General features: G+C 40.4%; 1 protein-coding gene across 3 annotated transcripts in view; it reads right to left on the bottom strand.

The window, feature by feature from the left end:
- Kif27 (kinesin family member 27) overlaps nt 1-19,810 on the bottom strand; it is a 101,831-nt gene that overhangs the window by 54,334 nt on the left and 27,687 nt on the right. For 2 of the 3 annotated variants that reach the window (XM_070035509.1, XM_070035510.1), the window contains exons 5-6: nt 14,044-14,187; nt 1,250-1,456 (exon numbers count right to left, since the gene is read on the bottom strand). In XM_070035509.1, the coding sequence (XP_069891610.1) occupies nt 1,250-1,456; nt 14,044-14,187 (351 nt within the window). The remainder of the gene's footprint in view (nt 1-1,249; nt 1,457-14,043; nt 14,188-19,810) is intronic. The other variant, XM_070035511.1, reaches the window with a different exon arrangement.

Raw genomic sequence — 19,810 nt, 5'->3', positions numbered from 1 at the left:
TGCAAATTCTTTATATACCTCACTACATAATTACCCATTCTAACGGTAAGGAGGTTGAGGCTCACTCCAGTTTAGCCAAATATTTATGGCTATACACCAGCACTAGAGTTCATACCCATGCCTGACCAATACAAAGTCTATTCACTTTATGTAACTTGCTTCTTATATTTCTCATCACTATAACTGTAACTTACTACATAGATTTCACTTAAACAATTTCTTTTCATAAAAGAAGTAAATAGAAACCAAACTTCATGAATTTGCTAATTGACTTTCACTGTAGAGCCCTGATAAATTATTCAAGAAAAATCTGTGTGTGGATTATAACTATTATCTTTTATTATTTTACCAGTCCTGGGGCTCAAACTCAAGGCTGGGCACTGTCCCTGAGCTTCTTTTGCTCAGAGCTAGCACTCTACCACTTGAGCCACCACGCCACTTCCAGCCTTTTCTGTTTATGTGGTATACTGAGGAATGGAACCCAGGGCATCAAGCATGCTAGGCAAGCACTCTGCCACTAAGCCACATTCCCAGCCCTGTGTGTGGATTATAAATATGAGAATGAAAACTAAAAATGTGTACCTAATTTTATCTTTACACCTTCTTGACTATATCAGCTTAATAAGAATGAATGACACACAGGTGTAATTTTGTGTGTGTGTGTGCTGGTTCTGGGGCTTGAACTCAGGATCTGGGGGCTGTCCCTGAACTGTTTTGCTCAAGGCTAGAATTCTACCACTTGAGCCACAACTCACTTCCAGCTTTTTGTTTATTATCTTAAGATAAGGGTCTCTTGGACTTTCCTGCTCAGGTTGGATTTGAACCATGATCCTCATATCTCAGCCTCCTAAGTGTAAATTTTTAAGCAAATAAACAAAATAAATACCCTCTAGCCTCATCTCACCTTTGTAAAGAAATAATAGTTCATAAAGCTATCAGTCATGTCTGAAAATATAAAGATATCGTTTGCTCCTTTATGAAATGTAGACATGACTTTTATACAATCATTTCTTCCAAATATAGTATGTATTCTCATTTATTTTTTATTAAAAAGGACACATAAAAGAATATAGCCCAAAACTATAAAAACCAAACAGGAAAATAAACATGCAGAAATTTTACAAATTTCACAAATACACTGTGAGAGCATGTCATACTATAATATTTTATAGGATAGTTTATCTTAAATCAATATACTAGCTATATTTTAAATCTCCAAGTAAGAAAAAGGTTCATGTTTGGACTTTACCTTTCTGGAGTCTCGTCTTGATGGGATATAAATATAATGCCCCAAATGAGCATCAAATGGTACAGTATATGGTCTCTTTTCAGGAATTCTAGTATCAGGCCCATCTCCACAATTTTCCTTAGCTGAACAAGTCACTGACAGGTTAAGTTTTGTTAATTTTTCACTCAGTTCATCCACAAGAAGTTGCTGTTCTATTATTTTTTCATTCTTTGTAGAAGAAAAGTAAAAATTGAAAAAAAAGTGCATGTATTAGTTAAAATTAAAAACGAATTTACAGTGACAAAAATCACAATTATCTTAACAATATAGTCAAACCTCATTCCAAAGCTTTCTGGTGTTTATAACTAGTTTTTTGAGAGGCAAAAACTCTCTTCTTTTGTTTTGCATCAAACACCCAGGCCCTTGCATATACTAGATATCCCTAATCTAGTAAAGAATTTTTCAGTATTAAGCAAAAACAAATAGTCAAAGAAGCCAAAATACTCAAAAAAATGACCCATCCAACGTGATTGGTTGGTTTGTCATGATGATTAGAACAATGTACTTCATTATCATTATGCTGAATCCTATTATGTTGAAATCTAAGAGGTAACATAACAGAGGTTGTATAGCAAAGGAGACAGAAACTGGAAGAGAAGTGCAAGAAATTAAAGCCTTTATTCAGTGAAAAAGGAAGCCAAAAACAGGCGACAGGAGACAGCCAACTTAAAAGTCAATGGCAAAACAAATTATGTGTACTTTATGTATCCTGTAAAATATCCAAAGCAGAAAGTTCTAACTTCAATTTTTGTTTTACAGACACAAAAGCTATTCAAAAGGTTTAGATCTGAAGATCACAGGTCCAAGCCAATCCAGCAGGAAAGTCCACGAAACTTTTATCTCCAGTTAACCAGCAAAAATTCTGAAGTGGAGAGAGGTATGGCTCAAGTGGTAGAGTACTAGACTTGAGTGAAAAAGCTAAAGGACAGCATTTAGGTCCTCAGTTCAAGCCCCAGTACTAGAACAACAACAACAAATGTAAACAAAACATTATGCTGATGGCTCATGCCTGTGATCCATCTACTCATGAGGCTGAGATCTGAGGATTCTGATTTGAAGCCAGCCTGGGCATGGGCAGAAAAATCTCCATGAGACTCTTATCTCCAAATAATCACTCAAAAATCAGAAGTGTTGCTGTGACTCAAGTGGTAATTTTGAGTGCAAAGAAACTCAGGGAGATACCCAGGCCCTGAGTTCAAGCCCAACAACCAACAGAAACAATAACAACAACAGAAAAAAAACCATTGTGAGCCATGAATGGTGGTTCATGTCTAACTCAGCTACTCAGGAGGACAGGTAGGAGGATCATGGTCCAAGGCCAGCCTAGACAGAAGCCTATCTGAAAAACAAACTAAACACAAAAAGATTGGGTGTGTGGCCCAAGTGGTAGAGCTTAAGGCCCTGAGTTCAAACTCTAGTACAATAGTAATAACTATAACAATAAAAGGATGTGAATATGAAAGGGGTACTATTTTGGATGGTACTAACAGTTTGCAGAAGATGATGGGAGTAAATATTATCAAAATACATTGTCATGACACCCAGTATTTTATAAAATGTTAAAGAAAAACCTTAATACTTCACACATGCTACAATTTTTTTTTTTTGGTCGGTCATGGGGCGTAAACTCTGGGCTTGGGCGCTGTCCCTCAGCTCTTCATCTCAAGGCGAGCGCTCTACCGCTTGGGCTACAATGCCACTTCCATGCTACAATGTTTAAGTAGGGAAAAAAATCCCTAAAATTTCACAGAACAATAAAAATGCAATATTAAGCTGGGTGCTAGTGGCTCATACCTATAATCCTACCTATTCAGGAGACTGAGACCTAAGGATCACAGTTCAAAGCAGGAAAGTCTGTGAGATTCTTATTTCCAATAAACTACCAAAAAGCCAAAAGCAGAACTGTAGCTCACGTTGTAGAGTGTATTAGCCTTGAGTAAAAAAGCTCAGGTTTAGTGCCCATGTCCTGAGTTCAAGCCCCAAGACTGGCACCAAAAAAAAAAAAAAAAAAAAAAACCAAGTCAGTATTAGCCAGACACAGTGGTTTAAACTTCTAATTCTAGCAACTCAGGAGGCAGAGATTGGGAGATCATGATTCAAGGCTAGCCTAGGCATTAAAAAAAGATCATGAGGGGGGACCAAGATGGCGACGGGGCAGTAGGGAAACGCCACAGCTCTCTCCAACCAAAAAGAGAGTTCGAGTTCCAACGCTTAATCTCCCCAAGAGACCTACAACAACAAAAAGACGAACACTCAGAGAAAAACCAGAGGCGGAGAATAACAAAAAAAGAAAGAGAGAAAAAGAAGAATTTCAAAACAGAGAAAAGCGAAGACCCCTCCCCCAACCTTTACTGGCCACGTGGCAGTGCGCCAAGCCGCCGGCCAGCCGGCCCCGGCGGGGGCTGGGGGAGCCCCAGAGACACAGCAGAGACACAGGGGGCCGCTTTCAGAACATCAGGTACTGGTTTGCAGAACAGCAGATCGCCAGGAACAGAGAAACCTACCAGCCGGGAGTCTCCACGAGGATCCCACCCCCACCCCTCACTCTCCACCCGAGCAGAGAGGCTCCATCCCGCCAAAGCCGCTGGGCATCAGCAGAGTGACAAAAGGACCTGCCAGCAGACCACCCGGCCCGCCTGATCGCGATCGCAACGATCCAGCACTCTCCACCCGAGCAGAGAGGTTCCATCCCACCAAAGCCGCTCGGTGCCAGCAGTGCGACAAAGGGTCCTGTCTGCAAACCACCCGCCCGCCCCATCACGATCGCAACGACCCGGCGGGGTCACTCGGGCCCCAGAGGTACCGAGAAGAAGCTGCCTGAGCGTGGACACTCTTGACCCGACAGCTTCGACAGAGGCAGAGACAGAAAAGAATCACACAGAGCCACCACCGCCCAACCCAGCCCGGATTGCAACAACAACTGACGACCTACACCACACAGAAACAACCAGCTCCAGGGTGAGTACCCCACAGGGGAAGTGTATCCCTCAAGGGAGACCAGAGCTGGAGGGAATCCCCAGACCCTGACCTAGACTCCCTACCCCAGCACCCGGACCACAGGACCCACTAAAACTGGGAACTGTTTGAGAGCTCCACCAGCCCGTGGAGCACACTCAGCTGGCCAGGCTAGAGCAAGAGCACCCCTGGAAGGGAGCTTAAATGCCCAAGCCAGGAACAGCGCCCCTGGGTCAAGACTACCAACAGTAGAAGAAATTCGAACTGTGTCCCCCAGGCTGTATAACCTAGGTGGTATACACATCAGCACAGGCCTAACAAGTGCGCTCCAGGCTGCATAACCTAGGTGGTATACACATCAGCACAGGCCTAACAAGCGCGCTCCAGGCTGGGGCCGGAACCAGGCCCGGGGATCCGGCGCCTGAACAACACAACCAACTCCTCCCAATTGAAGTAAAAAGCTGAGCATACGCCTCAACAGAGGGGAGAAAACCAGGAAACAACACTCCCCCGGGAAGCACGCCTGTGACAACAAAAGACCTGGAGGCCCAGGACAAGAGAAGCCCAAACCCCACCAAAACTCCACCCATATACCCTAGACTGAGAATTGGGCAACACAGGCTGCCAGCACCTGATAGTAAGCAGGAGCTCAGACTGTTAAGGCGGCTCAGCAATAGAGTGATAGTCTTGGATGTATGAGGCCCTGGATCTGATTCCTCAGCATCACAAAAGCAAAAAGGGTCAGAAGTGGTGCTGTGGCTCAAACGATAGGGTGCCAGCCTTGAGCTGAAAAGCTGAGGGACAGCACCCAAACCTAGAGTTCAAGCCCACAACCAGCCCAAAACAAATAAACAAAAACACATCAGGAGCTCATAGCAGACTCCAGCATTTGGGAGAGTGCATCCAGAGCATCTGTTCTTCACAAGAGCACCCGTAGGAGCAAACACAAGCAGTCTAGGCTGCTCAACCCTTCCAAAGGCGGGAACTGCCAGCAATCTACAGCAGAGAGCTGAGAATCCTAAGTAGGTCAGAATAGCAGCTGGAAATAGGCTCCCAACAGAACCCAGATCAGGCACAGACTCTCTCTACCAATACAGAATCAGCAACCAAGCAAAGACAGACACACCAAAACAAAATTGAAGAGCAGTCTCCTGAACCTCCATGCGAAAATCACAGAGAAAAATCACAAGGTTTACTACCACCCAGGACAGCAAGCCCACCTCAAAAGCCAGCAGCCACACAGGGGAGAGCCCCAGTGGGAGCAAAGCAGGAATGGAAGACAAAGGCTACTTCCAAGGGTTGCTGGAGGCAATGACTCAAGAAATAAAGCGAGAAATTGATCAGAAATTGAAAGAGCACAAGGATGAGCTATCCAAAGAGATACAGGGTATCAAACAAGAGATGCATGCAAAAATAGAAGCTGCACAAACCTCAGTAAGAAGTGAGATAAATGCCAAATTAGAGGTAATGCATACCTCATTGAGAGGTGAGATCAGTACTCTGAGAACCAACATTGAATCCATAAAGGGATCCATTTCCTCCATGCAAACCACAATAGAAGCCACTGTCAACAGAGTGAATGAAATGGAAGGTAGGGTGTCAGATACAGAAGACAGAATACACCAACTGGACCAAAAAGTGACAGATATGGAAAAAACACTCAAATTAAACCAAAGGGATATTCAAGAGCAAGCAGATAATGCTAAAAAATTTAACCTTCGCATAATTGGAGTGGACGAAGGTGAGGAATTCCAGAGCAAGGGAATGCAACACCTATTTAACAAGATAATCAATGAAAATTTTCCCCACCTCAAAAACGACCATCTTAACTACATCACAAAAGCTTATCGAACACCCAACAAGCAAGACCCCAGGAGAAACACTTCTAGACACATTATAGTAAAAATGATAGATCTGAATAATAAGGAAACAATCCTGCATGCAGCAAAAATGAAGAAGGAGCTATACTACAATGGGAAAAAAATAAGAATTACTGCAGATCTCTCCACACAAACAATGAATGCAAGAAAAGCCTGGGAAAGCACCATACGAGCCCTGAGAGCCAATAACTGCCAACCCAGACTGATCTACCCGGCAAAGCTAGCATTCACATTTGATGGAGAACTGAAAACTTTTAATAGCAAAGAAAAACTAAATGAATACATAAACATTAAGCCAGCATTACAAAGAATTCTAAGAGGGGGGACACAACCTGAAGAAAGCAGCCAGGAACTGGGGCCTGCCCCAAACAGGCGTTACTCAAAGTCTAACTGAGCAAGCACAGGAGGAAAGGAAAAAAGAAAAACTTAGGAAAACAGAATGGCAGGGACAACAATGCATCTCTCTATACTTTCTCTTAATATAAATGGGCTGAATTCGCCAATTAAAAGAAAACGAACTGAGGACTGGATAAGAAAACAAGACCCATCCATCTGTTGCCTTCAGGAGACCCACCTCTCAGCCAAACATACAAACAAACTCAGAGTGAAGGGGTGGAAAAGGATCTACCAATCAAACGCCCCCAGTAAGAAAGCAGGTGTAGCTATCCTGATATCTGACAAAATAAACTTTTCATTAAAATCAGTACAGAAAGACAAGGACGGACACTACATATTAATAAAGGGAACAATCCAAGAGGAGGATATAACCATCATCAACTTATATGCCCCAAATATTGGTGCACCCAGATATGTCAAACAAATGCTCTCAAACTTACAGAATAAAATAGATCCCAATACGATAATACTAGGAGACTTTAACACACCACTCTCACCAAAGGACAGGTCTACCAACCAGAGGATTGGCAAAGAAGCTACCGAATTAAGAGAGGCCATACTTCAAGCGGAATTAACTGACATCTACCGAGTATTTTACCCTAAAACAACACAGTACACATTCTTCTCAGCAGCTCACGGAACTTTCTCCAAAATAGACCATATCATAGTTCATGCAAGGAACTTAAGCAAATACAAAGGGATCGACATAATCCCCTGTATCCTATCTGACCACAGTGGAATCAAGCTAGCTCTCAATAACAAAGCATACCGCAGAAATTTCTCCAATACATGGAAATTGAACAGCACACTCCTTAACAATGCCTGGATAACAGAAGAGATCAGAGAAGAAATAAAGCATTTCCTACAATTCAATGAAAATGAAAACACCTCACAAAGAAACTTGTGGGACACAGCAAAAGCAGTCCTGAGGGGCAAATTTATTGCCCTCAGTGCCCACATCAAGAGAATGGAGACAGACCAAGTAAATAATCTCATGTTGCAATTAAAACAGCTAGAAAAACAGGAAAAAATGGGACCTAAAGCTACTAGAAGAAGCCAGATAACCAAATTAAAAGCAGAGATTAACCAATTAGAAAATCAGAAAACCATAACCAAAATAAACCAAACAAAAAGCTGGTTCTTTGAAAAAATAAACAAAATTGATGGCCCATTGGCTAGATTAAAAAAAGAAGAGAGGAAACCCATATTAATAGGATTAGGGATGCCACGGGAAACATCACCACACGTACCCAAGATATCCAAACAATTCTAACAGACTACTTTCAAAAGCTATACTCTCTAAAGGAAGAAAATCGGGCAGAAATGGATGCATTTTTAGAGAAATACAAGTTGCCCAAACTGAGCAAAGAAGAAGTTAACCAATTAAATAAGCCAATATCCTATAATGAGATACAGGAAGCTATCAAAAGTCTTCCAACAAAAAAAAGCCCAGGACCAAATGGATTCACAGCAGAATTCTATAAGACCTTTAAACAAGAACTAATACCCATACTCCTCAAGCTCTTCAGAGAAACAGAGAAGGAAGGAGCTATCCCAAACTCATTCTACGAAGCCAATATCACACTCATCCCCAAACCAGGCAAAGACCCAACCAAAAAGGAGAATTACAGGCCAATCTCCTTGATGAACACAGATGCAAAGATCCTTAACAAGATTCTAGCTAACAGAATCCAGAAACACATAAAAAAAATAATTCATTATGACCAGGTAGGCTTCATCCCAGAGACACAGGGATGGTTTAACATACGTAAGTCAATAAATGTAATCCAACATATCAACAGAGCCAAGGTCAAGAATCACATGATTATCGCTACAGATGCAGAAAAGGCCTTTGACAAAATTCAACATTCATTCATGCTAAAAGCTCTGGAGAAAATAGGAATAGAAGGAACATTTCTAAAAACAATAAAAGCCATTTATGACAGACCAATAGCCAATATTATACTTAATGGGGAAAAGCTGCAACCAATTCTCCTAAAATCAGGAACAAGGCAAGGATGCCCACTGTCTCCACTCCTCTTCAATATAGTCCTAGAACCCTTAGCCAGGGCAATAAGGCAAGAAAAAGACATTAAAGGGATCCGCATAGGGAAAGAAGAAGTTAAACTATCCCTTTTTGCAGATGACATGATACTATACCTCCACGATCCCAAAAACTCCATCCCCAAACTCTTAGAAATCATAAATCACTTCGGCAAAATAGCAGGATACAAAATAAACCCACAAAAATCAGTTGCCTTCCTATACACTGATAATGTACAGGAAGAGAGGGAAATAAAGGGAGCAACCCCATTCACAATAACCTCCCGAAAAATAAAATATTTAGGAATTAACCTAACCAAAGATGTAAAAGAACTATTTAATGAGAACTATAAAAAGTTAAAGAAAGAAATTGCAGAAGACACTAGGAAATGGAAAGACCTCCCATGCTCCTGGATAGGCCGACTTAATATAGTAAAGATGGTAATACTTCCAAAACTAATATACAAATTCAACGCAATTCCTATTAAAATCCCAATGACGTACATCACTGAAATACAGAAAACAGTCCAAAAATTCATATGGAACAACAAAAGACCTAGAATAGCCAAAACAATTCTAGGGGATAAAGACAATATGGGAGGGCTATCCATGCCGAACTTCAAACTCTACTACAGAGCCATAATAACAAAGACAGCATGGTACTGGCACAAAAACAGACCCGAAGACCAATGGAACAGAATAGAAGATCCAGAAATAAACCCACAGGCCTACAGCCAGCTGATATTCGACAAAGGAGCCAAAGACATACAATGGAAGAAACACAGCCTCTTCAACCGCTGGTGCTGGGAAAACTGGGCAGCCACATGCAGAAAACTAAAAGTGGACCCCAGCCTATCACCATGCACCAACATCAACTCAAAATGGATTAAAGACCTTAACATTAAACCTGAATCTCTGAAACTACTGCAGGACAGAGTAGGAGAGACACTTGAACTAATAGGCACAGGAAGGAACTTCCTGAACAGAGTCCCAGGGTCACAACAAATTGGAGAGAGACTCGACAAATGGGACTACCTTAAAATAAAAAGCTTCTGCACAGATAAAGCTATCGCAACCAAGCTAGAAAGACAACCAACTAATTGGGAAAAAATATTTACCAGCAATATATCAGACAAGGGGTTAACATCCTGTATATACAGGGAACTCAAGAAACTAATCCCTCCCAAACCCAACAAACCAATTACTAAATGGGCAAGGGAACTAAAGAGGGACTTCTCAAATGAAGAAATAAAAATGGCAAAGAAACACATGAGGAAATGTTCATCATCCCTGGTGGTGAAGGAAATGCAAATAAAGACAACCCTGAGATACCACCTTACCCCAGTCAGAATGTCCCACATCCACAAATCAGCCAACGACAAATGCTGGAGGGGATGTGGAGAACGAGGAACGCTATTACACTGCTGGTGGGAATGTACACTCATACAACCACTTTGGAAAGCAGTCTGGAGGGTCCTTAGAAAGCTAAAGATTGACCTCCCTTACGACCCAGTCATACCACTTCTAGGCATCTACCCTGAACAACAGGAACCAATATACAAGGACACGTGCACCTCCATGTTTATTGCAGCACTGTTCGCAATAGCTAGGATATGGAAACAACCTAGATGCCCCACCACAGATGAATGGATCCAAAAATTGTGGTATCTATACACAATGGAATATTATGCAGCCATTAGAAATGACAAAATAATGGCATTTGCAGGGAAATGGATGGAGCTAGAAGGAATCATGTTGAGCGAGGTAAGCCAAGAACGAAGAGACAAACAGTACATGGTCTCCCTGATAAGTGGATGATGAATCCAAAATGTTAGGTGATATGACAAAACTAACAGGACTTAAGAAACAAAGAACTCCCACTCATCTGGTTGAACCACTACTAAATATCCCCATGCTGCTGATCACATATATGGTATATAACATATGAGCACCGTTATATATTACAGACTGTGATAGACAATTTGCTCCAGGAAAGTTAGAATGAACTTGTGACTTTAAATGAGCATCATTATTCCACAATACTGTGAATTTCCGGAAATTAAGTAATCACTTAATCACAATCAAAAAAAAAAAAAAAGAACCTTGGGGAAGGGAGGGAGGGAGGGGATGGTAGGGGGAAAACAATGGAGGGGGTAACAATGTTCAAGAGGAAGTGGAAGTGTACTCATTACCTCACTCATGTAACTGTAACCCTCTGTATAGTATCTTTACAATTAAAAAAAAAAAAAAAAAAAAAGATCATGAGATTCCATCTTAGTCAACAGCTAGATATGGAGGCACAGGACTCATCACAAAGGCTAGGCTCAGTGGTGAGAACCTGTGATCTCAGTGACTAAGGGAAGCACAATAGAAAGACCACAGTCCAAGCTAGCCTGAGCATAAAGTAAGACCCTTACTTGAAAATAACCAACACTAAAAGGGATTGGTGTAGTGGTTCAAGTGATGAGTGCCTGATTACTTAGAATAAGCCCTACTACTGCCAAAAAATAAAAGCAGTGGGCTGGGAAGGTGGCTCAGTGGTAGAGTGCTTGCCTTGCATGCATGAGGCCCTGGGTTCGATTCCTCAGCACCACATAAGCAAAAAGAAAAAAGCCGCAGTGGCGCTGTAGCTCAAATGGTAGAGTGCTGGCCTTGAGCTGAAGAGCTGAGGGACAGCACCCAGGCCCAGAGTTCAGGCCCCACAACCGGACCCAAAAAAAATAAAAATAAAAAAAATAAAAGCAGTATTATTTAAAAGTCATGTAAGCCAGGCACCAGTGGCTAGCTACTCAGGAGGCTGAGATCTGAGGATCATGGTTCAAAGCCAGCCCCGGGCAGGGAAGTCCATGAGACTCTTATCTCCAATAAACTACTAGAAAACAGAAAGTGGCACTGTGGCTCAAGCAGCAGAGTGCTCATCTTGAGATGAAGAGTTCAGGGACAGCACCCAAGCCGACAAAAAAAAAAAAGTCATGTATTCAAATAAGTATACAGTATTAATGGCATATAAATTGAGGAGTGATCAGTTAAGCACTTACATTGTCTTGGGAAAAGGTAAAAGTACTGATTATTAGACTTTAATAAAAAGGTAGATGGCATAATCACTAGAAAAATAAAGAAAAGCATAGCTTTGACATTAGTGGAAAAAGCAATAGAAAAATAAGAAATACCCAACTGATACACAAGAAGGTAACAAAAGAGAGAAATAGGAAAACTGAGCAGGAAAGATGAACAAAAAACACAACTGTGAGAGTAATTATGTTAAATTCATAAATGAACTAAATAGTCCTATTAAAAGATCAAGAGGGCTGGGAACATGGCTAAGTGGTAGAGTACTTGCCTAGCATGCATGAAACCCTGGGTTCAATTCTTTAGTACTACCTAGACAGAAAAAGCCAGAAGTGGCACTGTGGCTCAAGTGGTAGAGTACTAGCCTTAAACAAAAGAAGCTCAAGGACAGTGCCCAGGCCCTGAGTTCAAGCCCCATAACTGGCAGAAAAAATAAAAATAAATAAATAAATGACCAAGACTATCTGAGAAGACTGCAAAGGTGACAATAGGCTGCTTACAATAAGCCTAAGATACAGAAAAAATAAGAATGATTTTTTAAAATCCTCCATATAAATTCCTATTCAAAGAAAAATGGTGTAGCTATAGTAATCACAAAACAGACTTTACGGGGCTGGGAAGGTAGCCCAGTGGTAGAGTGCTTGCCTTGCATGCATGAGGCCCTACCTTTGATTCCTTAGCACCACAAGTCGTTAGTGGCACTGTGGTTCAAGTGATAAAGCACTAGTCTTGAGCTGAAGAGCTGAGGTTCAGTGCCCAGGCCCAGAGTTCAGGCCCCACGATCCCCTCCCCCCCCAAAAAATGCAAGAACCATTAGGAGAGCTAAAAGTAAATTAAAAAATTGAAAGGTCAATTTATCAGTATGAAATAGCAATTCTACATGTATGTACTTAATAACACAGCCTCAATACGTCTTGTCTTATGTAAAAAGAAAAATCACTTAGAATTACATGAAAAAAAACAAATCCAAAATTATTTTGAGAGATTTTAACATCACTCTCTTAAATGACTGATAGAAAAAGACCCAAAAAGTGAATGAAAATACAGATTTAAATAAACCCAATTAAGGAGAAAATACAGTCTTATAAGCACATGTACATCAACAAAAAAAAATGGCCTGATGCTTATGCAAAAAGCAAGTTTCAATAATTGAAAGGATTGAACCATTCTGTACCACAAGACAAAATAAAAAAGAATTTGGACCTGTGTATTGGAAATGAAATGACTCTTTATAACTTATAGGTAATAAAAAATTAAGAAATTTTATAGAGTTGTCGTAGAATGCAGGTAAGAATAAGCTCAGGAGGGCAGATACTATTTTAAATGGATATATTATTGTAAAAGAAGACCTGAACATGTTTCTTAACACCTATAATCCAAGCTATTTGGGAGATATAGGTATGATGAGTGTGGCCAAGGTGGCTCAGTGGTAGAGTGCTTGCCTTACATGCAGGAGGCCCTGGGTTTGATTCCTCAGCACACCACATAAGCAGAAGTGACATTGTGGCTCAAGTGGTAGAGCACTAGCCTTGAGCTGAAGAGCTGAGGGACAGCACCCATACCTAGAGTTCAGGCCCCACAACCAACAAAATAAACAAACAAAAAATAATGAGACCTTATCTGAAAAATAAAGAATAAAGAGGGGCTAGGGCATAGCTTAAAATATAGAGCACTTAACTAGCAAGCTCAAAGCTGAGTTCAAACTCCAATATCAGCAAGTACTAGGGTTTAAACTTAGGATCTTAATTAAGCTCACTCAGCTTCTTGCTCTACCATTTGACCATGACCACAGAGTAGCTTTTTGATGGTTAATTATAAAGATAAGAATCTTTTGGACTTTCCTGCCCTGGCTAGCTTCAAACCTTGATCTACCAGATCTCAGTCCCCAGAGTAGCTTGGATTACAAGTGTGATACATGATACTGCGTACTAACTTCACAAACAACTGAAGGGATAAGTATGGAGAAAAAAATAAGCACTATAGAACATATAAATTAAATTCTAGGTATTAGCTTCATTTTGTGAAACAGAAGTTAAACTAAAAATGGTTTCTCAAATTATTTAGGGGAAAAACTACCATCTTTCAGGTACCTACGTTTAGATCCTTCAACTGAAATATACTTAAGTGTCTATTTATCATTTAACATGCTATTCTGTACAGTCATAAATTCAATGTATATATGTGAAAATGGAATCAGACAGTTTGAGGGGATGGATGGAGTTGAGAGAGACGGGAAATAACAATGGAAGGGGTGGCATTTATCAAGGTGCATTGTACTCATAAATTGATATATTGAATTGAAACCCCTCTGTACAACTACTTAAAGATAAATAAAAAATTAAAAGTTAAAATAAAATGCTGTTCTGTTTAAAGTACTACATCTACAGAAGTAGATAAATTAAGGAACCCTACCTGTAATCTATTCACTTTCTGAGCTTCTTTCAAAGATACAATATATCCTTTGTTTTCCTGCATCAACTCTTGCATTTGTTTCTTTAGTTCCTTCACCTCCAGTTCCTTCTGATTAAATATAGTGTCAGCAGCAGCCAGAGCACACTGCACAGAAAAGAAAAAGTGACATTCACCAGGGCCAATACTCAAGAGAACCTTCATAATAACAAAACTCTTAGCATCTTAGGTAGACAACATATTTTCTTTTCGTTTTCCCCTTTCATTTCAAGTTTTTCCTGGTTTCTTTATAAACAAAACCCCAAACTGATGAGGAAGCTATCATTGCTATATCCTTGCAATTAATTACCAGGAAGACAAAGCTTTCCTGACTTTCATTTCCTTTATATGAAAACTACTTATCAGGATTCTACAGTATATCCAGTATGATTTTTACAGGTCTGCTAGAAATGCTGAATTTTCATGTGTGTTTTTTTTTGTCGGTCGTGGGGCTTGAACTCTGGGCCTGGGCGCTGTCCCTCAGCTCTTCAGCTCAAGGCAAGCGCTCTACCACTTGAGCTACAGCGCCACTTCCGGTTTTCTGGTGGTTTATTGGAGATAGGAGTCTCACGGTCTCTCCTGCCCGGGCTGGCTTTGAACCGAGATCCTCAGATCTCAGCCTCCTGAGTAGCTAGGATTATAGGCGTGAGCCACCAGCGCCGGGCTCATGTGTGTTTTTAAAGTTCAGATATTTCTAAATTGCAAAACATAAGAACAAATGAGGGAAACCATGGAGGCTATGTTTCTTTGAGTCTGGCTTACTTCACTCAATATGTATTTTCCAAGTCTTTCCATTTCCTTATGAATGAGGTGATGCCATTCGTTCTGATGGAAACATAGAATTCCTTTTTCTTGATCCATTCATCTCCTGGGGAACACTGGGTTGAGGATCACAATAGCTCAGTAGCTATATACATATGACTATATAAAATGATGCTAATTGAAATTAACTCCAAGATATGGAAACAAACGTTGGCTTTTGTTAATGTACTGCATGAAGTTATTTCTTTTTTTTACCCTTTGATTTATCCCATTTCATTGTTTTTGATTTTGGTACCTGTGTCTTGTATATACATATATCTTATTTGGGAAGGGAAGGGGAATAACAAAATGGTGAAACAAGGACAAAGGGTAAACCAAATGAAACACTATGTTGGAAATGAACTTTACAACTTGGGGAGAAGGTGAGTTGGGGGGAGAGAAATTGGGGAAAAGTGGGGTAACAATGTTCTACAAGAAATGTACCATTACCTTATGTAATTGTAACCCCTCTGTATATCACCTTTACAATCAAATTAAATTTTTTAAAAAGTGAAAAAAATAATACAAATAAGCATTTAAATGAAGTATACTTGAGGATTTCATATGCTTTCACAATGAAGAGATGTCTTTTGAAGACAGAAAATGCAGTTATCTGGTCTTATTTCTTGGTTTCTGAAGAATTGTGTTTTTCAGACACCTTAGGATGTCTGAATAATTTTAAATTAAATAAGCATGAAATTATTCATTAAGGTCCTACTTCATGCCATATATTTAGTAATCTGAAAATCTCCCTAAATAGACATGACTCCTTACCATGAAGAAACTAAGGCTCAGTGAGATTTGAATTTCTTCCCAAGATGATACAATAGTTAAGATTCAATCCCAGGCTCTATTTGAAGCCTAAGTTTCTGCTCTTTACTACAAAGCTATAAAGCCATGAGTGGTTCGTTGCAAAAATACTTTTCACTTTACAAAACAACTTAATCTAAGATATAGCACATGTGTGACTTTTCTGGAAGTAGAATGGTAATGATCAGACCTTGCACTGGGCCCTAGATCTGAGGCCAGTTTTGATTTTACCCACTTGATAGTAAGACTTTAGGTGAGTCCCTCCTTTTCTCTATGATTCTTTTTTTTTCTGCCAGTCCTGGGGCTTGAACTCAGGGCCTGGTTCTCTCCCTGAGCTTTTCTGCTCAATGCTAGCACTCTACCACTTGAGCCACAGTGCCACTTGCAGATTTTTTGAATAGTCTCACAGACTTTCCTGCCCCAGCTAGCTTTAAACTATGATCCTCAGATCTCAGCCTCCTGAGTAGCTAGGATTACAGGCATGAGCCATTGGTGCCCAGCTTCTCTGAGATTCTTAAGATTCCAATGGTCTTTATAATATGTTATATAACCATATTAAAATATGGTTGCATTTTAATATTACAATATAGTTGTATACCATATTATAAAGACCATAGATGTAACTATAATAATGAGAATTATTCTTTATTCTACATGCATTATTTTTTTTTTGGTTGTAGGACCCAAACTCAAGGCCTGGGCGCTGTCCCTCAGCTCTTCAGCTCAAGGCTAGCACTCTTATCACTTGAGCCATAGCTCCTCTTCCAGCTTTTTTCTGCTTATGTGGTGCTGAGGAATCGAACACAGGGCCTCATGCATGCAAGGCACGCACTCTTCCACTGAGCCACCTTCCTAGCCCATACATGCATTTTTTTTTTAATTTCAGAAGTTTAACTTCTGCATATTTAAATATGTCTATAAATGTTTTATAATTTTATTTGGTTTCTATTTATTTCAATGTTTATTCAATACATTTATCTTTGTTGTCTACTCTTGTACTCAAAATACAAAAAGAAACAAAGTAAGCTGGGTGCTCAAGATTCATGACTATAATCCTAGGTATTCAGGAGGCTGAAATCTGAAGATTGAAGCTCAAAGCCAGGTCAGGCAGGAAAGCCTATGAAACTTTTTCTCCAACTAACAGCAAAAAGCCAGAAGTATATCTGTGGCTAAAGAGGTAAAGAGCCGCCTTGAGTGAAAGAAAAGCTAAAAAGAATAGAGCCCATGAGGGAATGAGAGGGAAAGAGGGAACAGCTTAGATTAAACAAAGAAATGTACATATCACTTGACGTGGAAGTTGTATTGAAGTTGTATTGTCAAAGCTCATAGAACTCACAAACTTTATAGACCATGATAATGACAATTTGCCTTGTGAAGATTAAAATGTGTTTGTGACTTTAACTATTACTATCCCACAATACTGTGAAATTTGTGAAATTTATGTAATCACTTAATCTCAATAAATAATTATTTTTTAAAAAAAGAATAGAGCCCATAAGCCCTAAGTCCAAACTCTAGTAACTGTCCCAACACACACACACACACACACACACACACACACGCACGCACACACGCACGCACGCACACACACACACACACACACACACACACACACCCCACACACCCCAAACAACAATGACAAAGTCCCTTAGAGATATTTATGAGAGATGGTAACTTCAAAACAAATGCTACAGAAGTGGCTCAAGTGGTAGAGCGCTAGCCTTGAGCTGAAGAGTGAGGGACAGCGCCCAAGCCCAGAGTTCAAGCCCCACAACCGACAAAAAACAAAAAAAAAATGTTACTTCCTTACCAATAATCTGACTACAATCTCATCTTGGCCAAGAAGTTTTCAATAAGCTTACTTGTCTGCTTACTAGACTCAAGAAAAGAAGCAGGGCTAAGAAAAAAAAAATTTCACCCGGCTGCCTTCCTGTCGTGATGCCAAGCAATCTCCCTAAGCAGGACAGTTTACCAAGCTACATTCACAGTGACACATGGGATGTTCTTCTCTAGGAAGACTAAAGCTGATACTTTTACATGCCTAAGCCCAGGGGAGCTAATCAAATAAATAAATAAAAGAGAGGAAGCCCGGTGCTTGTGGCTCACGCTTGTAATCCTAGCTACTTAGGAGGCTGAGATCTGAAGATCACCATTCAAAGCCAGCCTGCCAGCCTGGAAAGTCCATGAGACTCTTATCTCTAATAAACCACTAGAAAACTGGAAGTGGCACTGTGGCTCAAGTGACAGAGCACTATCCTTGAGCTGAAGAGTTGAGGGACAAGCACCTAGGCCCAGAATTCAGGCCCCACGACCAACAAAAATAAATAAATAAATAAATAAATAAATAAATAAATAAATAAATAAATAAATAAATAAAAGAGATTATAATTAGCTAACAATTATTGAGCTTTACTTCATCCAGGTGTGTGTGTGTGTGTGTGTGTGTGTGTGTGTGTGTGTGTGTGTGTGTGTGTGTGTGTGTGTGTGTGTGTGTGTGTGTGTGTGTGTGTGTGTGTGTGTGTGTGTGTGTGTGTGTGTGTGTGTGTGTGTGTGTGTGTGTTTTGTGGTCCTGGGGCTTGAACTCAGGGCCTGGTTGCTCCCCCTGAGTTTTTCTGCTCAATGCTAGTCCTCTACCAATTGAATCACAGCTCCTCTTCCAGCCTTTTGCTGGTGAATGCTCACAAACTTTCCTGCCCAGGCTGTCTTTGAACTGCAGTCCTCAGCTCTCAGCCTCCTGAGTAGCTAGGATTACAGACGTGAACCACGAGTGCCCAGGAGACACGTTTGTTCTTTTTTTCTTTCTTTTTGTCGGTCGTGGGGCCTGAACTCTAGACTCCCTCAGCTCTTTAGCTTAAATCTAGCACTCTATTACTTAAGCCACAGTGCCATTATGGGCCACTATGTGGTGGTGAGGAACTGAACCCAGGGCCTCATGCATGCAAGGCAAGGCAAGCACTCTACCCTCCTAGCCCTGGCATAGTTGTTTTTAACCACTGGTTTTATTGTTGTTGTTGTTGTTGTTGTTGTTGTTGTTGTTGTTTGTTTGTTTGTTTTTGGTTATCTCACAGAAGAAAAGGAAGGTCAAAATATGAATTTATTTGAGCCAGACTCAGTAGTTCATGCCTGTAAGTAATCCTAGCTACTCAAGAGGCTGAGAGCCTGAAGATTGAAACGGAAGCCATCCTGGGCAATAAAGTATGGTAGACTCCAGCTCCAAAATAACCAGAGAAAAGCTAGTCTAGCTGCACAACTCAGATGATAACAAATGAGCCTAGCCAGAGCTGCAAACCTGGAATTCAAATCCCAGTAATACTGCCAAAGCAACAAAAATGTGTGGAATGACAAGTTTCGTTTGTTTTATCATTTGCTATCCAGTAGTACCTAGAGATCATTAGTCCTGTAAGATTCCAGACCCCAATTAATAGGGGAAAGGGGCTGTGTCTCTCACTTTGAGAATGATAATATTCATTAGCATTTTCCAAGCTCTGTCAAATCCTATAATTAAGAAAACCTTGCTTTCTGTCATCTAGCATTCCCCAGAATAATCTGATCATGGTATTCTTTTCCAGAAAGATGTTAGTATCTTCAGAAAGCCATAATCCAGAGCAAATTTAGAGTTTCTAACAGAGGAAGAAAGAAAATTAGCACTTTTCCTACCCCTCTAATAGTAGGTGGTATGGGTTTCCAATTTCAGCCACCTAAGAAGCAAGAAAAAGGAAAAGCAGTTCTCCTTATCAACATCTGTATTATCCCAAAATTCAATTTTCCAATTACCTGTACTTCCTGTCCTACCAGTTTCTTACACTACTGAGGAAGGGCTTATTCTGTGTAGGAAAGAGGCAAGCCATGGTTACCACCTTTCACAAAAAGGAAAGAAAACAAAGTATTGCCTTACCAAGTGCCTATAGCTCACACCTGTAATCCTACTTAGGAAGCTGAGATATTAGGATCACTCTTTGAAGCCATCCTGGGAAGGAAAGTTCATGAGACTCTTATCTCCAATTAACTACCAAAAAGATGGAACTTAAACTGTGGCTGAAGTGGTAGAGTGCTAGCCTTGAGCAGAATAAGTTCAGGGGCAGCACCCATATCCTGAGTTCAAGTGCCAAGACTGGCATAA

Source organism: Dipodomys merriami, unplaced genomic scaffold, assembly GCF_024711535.1.
Source record: "Dipodomys merriami isolate MVZ:Mamm:240054 unplaced genomic scaffold, mDipMer1.0.p SCAF_26, whole genome shotgun sequence".
Lineage (NCBI taxonomy): Eukaryota > Metazoa > Chordata > Mammalia > Rodentia > Heteromyidae > Dipodomys > Dipodomys merriami.
The sequence above is the reverse complement of the archived record's forward strand: the minus strand, read 5'-3'. Positions and strand labels throughout refer to the sequence as shown.